General features: G+C 33.1%; 1 protein-coding gene across 4 annotated transcripts; it reads left to right on the top strand.

The window, feature by feature from the left end:
* Nucleotides 1-5,244: 5,244 nt before the first annotated feature.
* On the top strand, nucleotides 5,245-9,550 carry LOC110637733 (zinc finger CCCH domain-containing protein 30). Of its 4 annotated transcripts, none has more exons than XM_021788039.2 (3): nucleotides 5,245-5,493; nucleotides 6,002-6,073; nucleotides 6,701-9,550. In XM_021788039.2, exon 3 carries the CDS (start codon nucleotides 6,712-6,714, stop codon nucleotides 8,896-8,898), a length of 2,187 nt encoding a protein of 728 aa, XP_021643731.2. In that variant the 5' UTR covers nucleotides 5,245-5,493; nucleotides 6,002-6,073; nucleotides 6,701-6,711; the 3' UTR covers nucleotides 8,899-9,550. The 4 variants fall into 4 exon arrangements, with proteins under 4 accessions (XP_021643731.2, XP_057999879.1, XP_021643729.2 ...); XM_058143896.1 differs by having other exon boundaries at nucleotides 6,671-9,550; XM_021788037.2 differs by lacking the exon at nucleotides 6,002-6,073.
* Nucleotides 9,551-10,837: the final 1,287 nt, after the last annotated feature.

Raw genomic sequence — 10,837 nt, 5'->3', positions numbered from 1 at the left:
TTCAGTTTAGCTTCTCAAGATTGTGGCCATAGGGTCTTAAAAAAATCTACTCTCCTTAAAATCTTGAAATTCAATAAAACAAGATGAGGCAAGCCGTGATTTACTTAAGAACGAATCAATTGTGTTGGTTTTTTTTTGGTGAAATTATTGAAATTTGTGTTCACAATTATATAGACGAAGCAGTTTTACTAAATGTTTATTGTGCGCTGTGAAAGTGTGTAAATTATAAAAAAACAATAAAAATAAAATGCACAAAATATAAATATCTACGTTATTGACTCTTTTAACATAAAGCTACATCAACGAACAGTTTATCTTCTACTATTATTAATAAAATCAACAATTACAATCTAAAAATTATATTATTCATCAACCAAATTATACCTAATAAAGCCCTTATATCAAACTACTTAAAGTAAATACATTAGTTAATCATATCATTTACTCTTATACATAATCTAATATATTACTGTTGCAGAATTATTTATTCAAACGCTGCATTCTAAGTGGGAAGATTTTCTGACAGCAAAGCGGTGTGCTTTTACTTTAAGTGAAACGGTGCGGTTTAACAGGGAAGAAAAATGCAGCTGTAACTTTCATTTTTTACTAACCGCATTAGTTGAAGAATTTGCTAGAAGATTATTAGAGTAGTCCAAATCAGTTTTACTAGCTAGATTTTAGTCATAATATTTCTAGAATCTTGTAGATAATTCCATCCTTTTGGATATATACCACAATCTTACATCAATAAAAAATACTTGATTTCCTTTTCATTATTCAATACATCTCTATTTTGTATAATTATCTTTGATTATAATAGATAATAATTTATTTCTTCTAAATTATATATTTATTCACCATAGATTGAAGCCTGTCTCAATGAACAATTTCTCATTTTTGTAATAAGCGAAAAGTCACTTTTTTTAATGAATAAAAGTCGATCTCTACCATGAGCGCAAACTAAAATTTTTTTTAATAATATTTATATTTACAGTGTTAGTCTTTTTATTTATATTTTAATTAGTAATTTAATTTAATTTAAAAATAATAATAAAATAAAAATTCTATCTAATGTTAAAAATAATAATATTTCACATTGAAAAACATTTTTCTCACTCGCACTACTTTGAATCACAAATCTAACAGTAGGAGTTTGACAATCGGTCCCTAAAGGGATTGATAGAATGACTGCTTAATTTGGGCTTAAAAAAATTGACCTCTATTAAGTTTAACTGTAGTAATTAATGGTAGAAGGCAATTAATTCATTTTTAATAGCTCATTTGTAATTATTAAAAAAAAAAATTAGGATGTAAATGGTAAAAATTGATAAAGTTTTTTTTTTTTTTTACTATTTAACCTATTTTTATTCATAGTCAATATATGTAATTTATATAAATATTTTTTTATTTAAAAATAATAAAAAATTAAGTTGAATATGTTTTAATTATAAAATTTAAAACAATCAAATCATTTTTTAAATTACCTTTTTTAAATGATATTTAAAATAAATTTTTTGAATCTCTCAGCCTAATTTTGGCACATCACGTTTTTCTCCCCTCGTGATTAAACTCCACATTTAACTAGAATTGATTAGAGCCTTCAAGTCCGTTTCTGTACACTTACAAAATCCAGGCCCTTTTTATATCTCTTCTTCATTGGCGGACCCCAGTCTTAAATTCAATTCCAGTTTATTCTACACCTCGCGCACACTCTCTAGTCACCTGCTTTTCCTGTCACCTTATTCTGTTTCCTCCCCTAACTATTGTCCATCCTATTCCTAGTTTTCCACCTCCTTAACTGGTTCCCTGTTCCTTTTCAAAAGTTGTCCACACCGCGCCGCCGGTGATTGTCCGGGTTTGCTCTTCCCATTTAAAAAAAAAATATATCAAATTAAATAATTTCCTCAAAATGTAATTCATGACTTAATAATTTTTATTATCTAATAATATTTAAATAAATAAAAAATTATTATTTAATTTCTTAATTATATTTTTAAAAATACATAATATCCTCAAAACTCAACTCAACTCAACTCAACTCAACTCAACTCAACTAAACTAAACATTTTATCTGAAAAATTTATTAGAGTTGACTATATAGATTATCTTTCTCCACTCTAAAAGATTTTAAATTAAATCTTCGAAAATGTGTAATGCTTCTAGGTCATGTTGTACTATTTTCTTTCAAGTCAGTTTAGGCCTACCACTTCTTTTCTTTCTATCCTCTAACTCAATATGCTCTACTTGTCTAACTGGAGTCTCTGTATATCTATGCTTCACATGAACAAACCACTTCAATCTCCCTTCTTTCAATTTATCTTCAATTGGCACAACTCCTATCTTTTTCCTAATACTCTCATTACGGACTTTATCTAGTCTAATATGACCACTTATCCATCTTAACATTCTTATCTCTGCAACTCTTATCTTAGACATAAACGACTCTTTTATTGCCCAATACTCACTGCAATTTAACATGGCCGGTCATATGACTATACTGTAAAATTTTCTTTTCAACTTATTGAGAATCGATCACATAAACTCCCTGGCACGTCTCCATTTCAACCATCTGGCTTTAGGCTTTAATCTTATGACTAACATCCTCTTCACATCTCCCATCTACTTGAAGGATTGAGCCAGGATATTTAAAGTTATTACTTTGGGGCAATATCACTCCATCCAAACTAACTTATTTCCTATTACCAGTTCGGCCTTCACTGAACTTGCAATGCATGTATTCTGTCTTCGTTCTACTTAACTTAAAGCCCTTTAACTTTAGAGTACTTCTCCAAGGCTCTACCTTTGTATTGACTCATCGTGTCTCATCTATCAGAACTATATAATTCACAAACATCATGCATCAAGAAATACTCTCTTGTATATGTTTCGTCAATTCATTTAGAATTAATGTAAAAAAGTAAGGACTTACAGCTGAACCTTTGTATAATTCAACTGAGATAGGAAAATCTCTTATGTCTCCTCCCACTGTGTGTACAATAGTAGTTGTTCCTTCATACATATCTTTCAACACTTGTATATACCTAATAAATACTCTTTTTGTTATAACGCTCTCCATAAGACATCTCTTGGAATACTAACATAAACCTTCTCCAAATCAATAAAAACCATATGTAAATCTTTCTTCACATCTCTATATTTCTCTATCAAGCTTCTAATGAGAAAGATTACTTTCATAGTTTAATGATCGAGCACGAAGTCAAATTGATTGAGAGAGATAGCAGTTTTAGACGTAGTCGATGTTCCATAACTCTCTCTCATAATTTCATAGTATGGCTTATGAGTTTAATTCCCCTATAGTTTGAGCAACTCTATATGTTTCCCTTATTTTTAAAAATAAGTATTAAAATACTCCTTCATTTATCAGGCATTTTCTTTGAGTTTAGAATCTTATTAAACAATTTAGTTAACAATGCCACTCTCCTATCTCCCAAACGCTTCCACACTTCAATTGATATTCCATTGGGTCCACAGGCTTTACCCACTTTAATTCTCTTAAGTGCTTTATTTACTTCTGAAAATCTAATTCTTCTAGTATAATTCACATTTTTTTATATTACTCTGTAGTATTACCACTTTTGACTATTATTAAAGAGATAATCAAAATAATTTCTCCATCTTTCTTTAATGTCCTCATCTTTCACTAACACATTTAATTCTTTATCCTCAATGTACTTAACTTGATTGAGATCTTAACATTTATTTTCTCTCATTCTTGCTAATCTATAAATATTTTTATTCCCTTATTTAGTTTCAAGTTTTTCATATAACTTTTCAAAGGCCTGCGCTCTTACTTGACTGACTGCATTTTTTGCCTATTTTTTTGCTATATTGTACTGTTCATGCACCTCATTATTATTACACTTAGGTAATTTCTCATACTATTTCCTCTTTCTCTTCACTGCCTTTTGTACTTCCTCATTCCACCACCATCTATTTTTTGAGGGTGGTCCATGTCCTCTAGACTTTTCAAATACTTTTCTAGCTAATTCTTTAATCTTTGATGCCATTTGTATCCACATACCATTGGCTTTTACATCCAGCTTCCATGTTTTGGACTCGAGAAGCTCATTTTTTATCTTCACTTGCTTTACTTTTTTGAACTCCCACCGCTTTATTCGAGCTACAATATTTCTTTTAGCCTTACTTTAATTGTTCCTAAACTTGACATCCAAGACCACTTACCGATGTTGACTTGTTAAAATCTCACTCGAAATGACCTTGCAATCATTGCATAGAGCTCTATTTGTCTTACTCGTTAAGAGAAAATTAATTTAGCTTTTATATTGTCCACTTTTGAAAGTTACTAAATGTGACTTCCTTTTTATAAAATAGATATTTGCTAGTATTAGGTCTATGTCATAGTAAAATATAGGATGTTTTTTCCCTCATCATTTTAGTTACTAAAATCAAAACCTACATAAATATTCTCATAACCTTATCTATCATTTTTTAGATGTCCATTTAAATCTCCACCGATAAAAATATTTTCTTTGTTCGTATGAAATTTATTAATTATTTAATAATTCTAACTATTATTATTAATTTAATTATTAATGAAAAAATAAGAAGTAATTAATTAAATATAAAAATATTAATGATAATAAAATTTAAGGATTAAAATATTTATAATAATATTAATATTAATTTTCATAAAAGAAATACTCATAGAAAAGTAAAAAAAAAAAACCTACTATTAATTTAAAGCTAGAAAAATATGTTGCCCTGTCACCTAATTTCATATAGCCAATAGGACAGTGCCAAATCAGGTGCTAACAATATGTATTTAATACTTTTAGAACACTTGATTATTACCTTCGAAAATTAACATTCATGTGGGGTGAATTTGGGTTGAATTTCCATAGAATTTAACCCAAAATAAACGGAAGGTTAATGATTAATTATTACAAAAGACAATTTAGCTTCATTATTAAGTTGCATTTCATCACGAACCAATAGAAATACGCCAGTTTAGGCCATAATGTCAGTGGCTGACTTAGTAAATGACTATTTGATCCCTAATATTGATCTGTCAGAGTTGAGGGGTGACGTGGCAGAAAATTAATGGTGGGTTAAAAAAGTTAACAGGTACAGCAATAGAATATTCAAATTCCATACTCAGTGCGTTTTTCCCATTTTTTTTTATAAAAAAATTCTCTTTCCTTCGATTTTTTAAAAAATTAAAATAAATAATTTTCATAGAAAATAATTAAAATAAGTAATTTCCTTTTTTTAATTTTTTTTTCACAGAAAGAAAGCAGAAAGCATAGGAATTGGTGATAGGAGAAGAAGAAGCTCCTTTCCCTCCCTCTCTCTCTCTCTCTCTCTCTCCGTCTGTCTCTGTCTCTCTATTTTGCCCGCAAATTTTCTCGGGAAAATATTCGTCTTTTTAAGTAGGTGAAGGAGGTGTGACTAGTTCTATTTAGATCTGTGAAACTTGACTTGGCTTTTTCGTAGCTGGAACTAAATGAAGCTGTAAGATTCTCTTCTGGTACTTTTGATCGCGTACATGTCTGCTTCTCTGTGTTTGTGTTATCGCTCTAACTGTTTTTATATGCATTAACCTTCTTTTGTTTCGATATGATGAGCGTGTTTGTTCAAATGAAGCTGTGTTTCTTTTTTGGGTTTGTTTGCTTCTCTCTGTTTTTCATATTTTGGTTTTGGGGAATAAAAATCGATGAGTATTTTGCCCCCAAACTAGATCTTTTACTACTTGTTGATCTGGTCGTCTTGTTTTTATTTATTTATTTTGGATTTTCACTCTAATTCTTGTTGAAATTATTGGGTTTTACTGGTATTGACTGGTACTTTTCCTCACCTTTTCTGGGTGATTGTTGATTACATGTGTCTGTAAGTGTTCTTACTGCTTAATCTTTGTGTTGGTTTCTTGATTTTTGGGTTTTCTTCTGCCACGGGTCTTTCATGTTTTTTGAGATGATTTTTGCTTTTTGTATTTTGTTTTCTTTTCTGTTTGACTGTTCAGAAAACTGATAGAAGTGATGATGAAAAACGGAAAGATCACATTTTTTTAGTTCGATAATTCTGCTTAAGTAAGGTCAGTTCATTGTAGGTATTTTCATTTCTTGTGTAAATTAAAGCGAAATTCCGATCTCTCTTTCTCTCCTTCCCCCCTTTCTCTTTCCAATGGATCTTAAAATTATAAGACAAGGGAAATACTACTGAAAGTAAGCCAATTTTAAGTACTTCTTTTTCTTAACATTTTTGTGATTAAGGTAAAATCTAAAGCAAGTTTAGAATTGCTTACAGAATCTAAGCCCTAAGGAATATAAAAAAAATACCAATTTGGGTTTGCTCCGATTGTTTGGCTGGAGCTTGATTTTCTCATTTGTGTCATTACCTAGAATTTGTACTGCATTGTACAGTGGTTTTGGTTCTAATCTTCAAGTAGATGAACTCAATCAATGCCCCTTTAATTTCTTAATGTAATAAGGGCCTAGCTTTTCCTTTCTTGTGCGTTTCTTGCAGTTTTCATTGCTGTTTCTTTAGTTTTAATGGATTGGTGTGCTGGAAAAGAAATTGTTCTGTTGTTTATATAGTGTAATTTTGTCAATGAAATGTCTTTTTAGTTTTATGGGTTATTAGTATGTGGTATTTTATGTGATAATTTGCAAATAAATGTATGTATCTGTAGGTTGTTTCTAATGGGTTAGTTTTCAATCAGTTGTACAAAGTATGTGCTGTGGATGGGAGCGGTTGAAGCTCACACCAACTAGGATACTGCCTCTGATTTCTTCTGAAGAAAGTAGACCAACCAACATAGACATGAATCACATATCTGTCGAGACTGAAGATACTTTTGCAAGCTTACTTGAGCTTGCAGCCAACAATGATGCTGAGGGCTTTAAGAGATCAATTGAGCGTGACCCTGTGTGTGTTGATGAGATTGGAATATGGTATAGTCGTCAGAAAGGCTCCAAGCAGATGGTTAACCAGCATAGAACCCCATTGATGGTCGCCGCAACTTATGGTGCTGTTGATGTTATAAGGATCATTCTTTCTCTTTCAGATGCTGATGTCAATCGATCTTGTGGCCTAGATAAGAGCACTGCCCTTCATTGTGCTGCCTCAGGTGGGGCAGCGAATGCTGTTGATGCTGTGAAACTGCTTTTAGCAGCTGGTGGGGATCCCAATTTGATGGATGCCAATGGTCATCATCCAATTGATGTTATTGCTGTTCCACCAAAGCTCCAAGATATGAAATATACTCTTGAAGAACTTCTTGCTACTGATGGTTCTGTTTTTGAGCGCAATCTGAGGGTTTCCACAGCTACTGCGAATTCAAGTTCTCCACCTCTTTCACCTTCCGTGGAAAATAGCTCTCCACTGTCTTCATCAGACTCTCCAGTGAAGTCAAAGCTAAATGATGTACCTGTTTTCTCCACATCAGAGAAAAAGGAATACCCCGTTGATCCATCTCTGCCGGACATAAAAAACAGCATCTATGCAACTGATGAATTCCGAATGTATTCATTCAAGGTGCGGCCCTGTTCCCGTGCCTATTCTCATGATTGGACTGAGTGCCCATTCGTTCATCCAGGGGAAAATGCTCGAAGAAGGGATCCTAGGAAGTTCCATTACAGTTGTGTTCCATGTCCTGATTTTCGGAAAGGGGCTTGTAGACGGGGAGATATGTGTGAATATGCACATGGAGTTTTTGAGTGCTGGCTCCATCCTGCTCAATATCGAACTCGGCTTTGCAAAGATGGTACAAGTTGTGCTAGAAGAGTTTGCTTCTTTGCCCACACTGTGGAGGAACTCCGTCCATTATATGTATCCACTGGTTCTGCTGTTCCCTCTCCTCGCACGAGCACGTCTGGTGCCACTGCAATGGATTTTGCTGCAGCCATGAGTCTCTTGCCAGGTTCTCCTTCTTCATTATCTGTTATGTCTCCTTCGCCATTCACTCCACCCATGTCTCCATCTGGCAATGGTATGTCACATTCTTCTGTGGCTTGGCCCCAACCAAATGTTCCAGCCTTACATCTCCCTGGAAACAATCTTCAGTCCAGTCGCTTGAGATCTTTCTTTAATGCAAGAGACATTCCAGCTGAGGACTATAGCTTGCTGCCAGATTTTGATGTGCAGCAGCAGCAGCTCCTAAATGAGTTATCCAGTCTCACTCAACCATCTTTGAGTAATAACTCTCTGAACCGTTCTGGTCGTTTGAAAACCCTAACCCCTTCAAACCTTGATGATCTCTTTTCTGCGGAGAGCTCTTCTCCTCGGTATGCTGATCAAGCATTGGCTGCAGCTGTTTTCTCTCCAACTCACAAGTCTGCAGTTCTCAATCAGTTCCAGCAGCAGCAAAGCATGTTATCACCAATCAACACAAATTTTTCTCCAAAGAATGTTGATCATCCTCTGTTGCAGGCCTCTCTTGCATCAGGCAGGATGTCACCTCGAAATGTAGAACCCATTTCCCCTATGAGCCCTCGAGTGTCTATGTTGGCTCAACGTGAGAAACAGCAACAGCAGCTACGTAGCCTCAGTTCGCGGGAGTTAGGCTCCAACTCAGCTGCCGTTGTCGGTCCCCATGTAAATTCTTGGTCAAAATGGGGTTCTTCAAATGGGAAACCGGACTGGACTGTTAGTGCTGATGAGTTGGGTAAGCTTCGCAGATCAAATTCATTTGAGCTTGGTAATGGAGAGGAGCCTGATCTATCATGGGTGCAATCACTAGTTAAAGAATCTCCAACTGAGATGAAAGAAAAGTTGGCCATGCCCAACTCTAGTGTTGCAGCTGGTGCTTCTTCAAGTGAGGGTCTGAATATGAACTCCCAAATTGAATCAGTTGATCATGCACTGGGGGCATGGATTGATCAATTGCATATTGATCAGCTTGTGGCTCAGCAAAATTGAAATCAATTCTACTGAGTCCTGAGATATTGAAAACAGCCAAGGTTTTGGTAGATAATTTCATGTTTTTTGGGGTTTTGTCATTAGTGGTGTTGAAGGCAACACCAGCAACAGAGGAAGGGGAAGTGAGAAAAGTCACTTTGGAAAGGAAAAAAAATTATTCATTCACCATTTTATTGTTACGGCAGAAGTTAGAGAAAAAGAAAAGGTGAGATAACCTTCTGGGTTAGAATCAAAAGAAATCGAGTCCAGGCTAGGTGTGTGTGTGTATATATATATATATATATATATATATTTTTTTTTTTTCTTCAAATATTTTCAAATATTAGATTTCTATTATTGTCAATTTTTTTTAACGTTTTTTTATAATGAGCAACATGTTAAAGTTACACTATAACTGAATTGCTATGTTTGTCACCTCTTGTACTCACTATGACCTTAAAATTCAATAGAGAGCCATGAGTCTAATGTAAGACAGACTTTTCTTGAAAGCTGCACTGTTCTTGGTTCTGCTACATTTGTGGGAAAGGTACTTGTGAGCAGATGATTTGGAGTTGATGATTGTGGGTGGGGGTAATTTAGAGAGAATAAAGTTGAGGAATATGTAAATAGTTCACTATTGCTATTATACTAATGCCTTTGTCCTTTTATTTCATGCACATCTAGTTCTGTGTTATACTATTTTGTTAATCCCTTTGTGGGTTTTGGTTTGGGAGATGGAATTGGAATATCTGAGCTGTGGATTCCAAATCCAAGTGGGATTTGAGAACTTATGTGTGGGATGTGTACATGGGATGTAGATAGATAAAGAAAATGCTTTCTTTTTGTGCTGATTCTCTTATGTCATAGCAGATTAGATGTTAGGTTACCATTTTATTTTATACCTAGAAGTGGATTCCCTCACGTGAGTCACTAGCTTTGCTTCCCTTTCTGTTACTTAAAGAAGAGATGTTGTAGTGGATGACTATAGAATAGGATATGCTTACATGGTAAGGGGCTGAAAACTGAATCCTTTGAACAAAACGGGTTAGCCTAGCCTCCCACCTGCCGGTGGGTGGTAGGGCTGAGCAATTTTTGGTTTTTCAATTTTAGATTGATTTGAAAAATGTATGTTCTTTGTGGGTTCGATCCTATTGATCGTACGCCCGAAGTGGGTGGTTTAGTTTTCCATTATTAGTTTTGTTTTGCCCTTTTTGAGGTCTCTTGTAGGGAATCTTGGCTCGTCCCTTGTCTTGCATGGTAGGCTAGGGTCACTAGGGAGTGTAGTCTTGCTCTTTGTCGTTGCCTGTGTTTCTAAGGTGTTTTGGGGGGGAATGTTTCATGGGGAGGTTAGTTTTTTTATGAGATTTATGTTCAAAGCCTACAATTTTTTTGAAATGTAATTAAAAGTTTAAAGTTTATTATTTAATTATTTTAGAGATTTTTAATAAAATAATATTTCATATGAAATTTACATGTTATTATATATAAATTTAATAACATATAAAAATATGAAATTCAATATTAAACAAACCAAGTAATTTTTAATATTTAGATAATTAATATTGGAATTAAAATTAGTCAAAAAATAATAATAAAACTGTACAATTTTTCACTTGCATGGTTAGTTAAAAAAGTGACTTACTTTTGGGGAAGTAGAGTCAGAAGAGATTCAGATAAAGTAAAAAAAAAAAAAAAAAAGGGTAAACATAATTATATATGTAGAAAAAAAGATTAAAATTTATTGATTAAACTCTCAATAATTATTTATTTCAAAAACTTTCTTCTGTTAATAGTAAATTTAACTTTATTTTATAGTTGGATTAAATTATTATTATTATTATTATAAATTATTTTAAATCAATTTTATATGATTAAATTATTTATAATTAAATACACAATACGTAGTTATTAAAAAGAATTATAAGTAAATTCTGAAATTACTATTAAATTTATTTTTGTA

This window comes from Hevea brasiliensis, chromosome 3 (assembly GCF_030052815.1).
Source record: "Hevea brasiliensis isolate MT/VB/25A 57/8 chromosome 3, ASM3005281v1, whole genome shotgun sequence".
NCBI lineage: Eukaryota > Viridiplantae > Streptophyta > Magnoliopsida > Malpighiales > Euphorbiaceae > Hevea > Hevea brasiliensis.
Note: the sequence above shows the minus strand (reverse complement) of the source record. Positions and strands in the feature narration are given on the sequence as shown.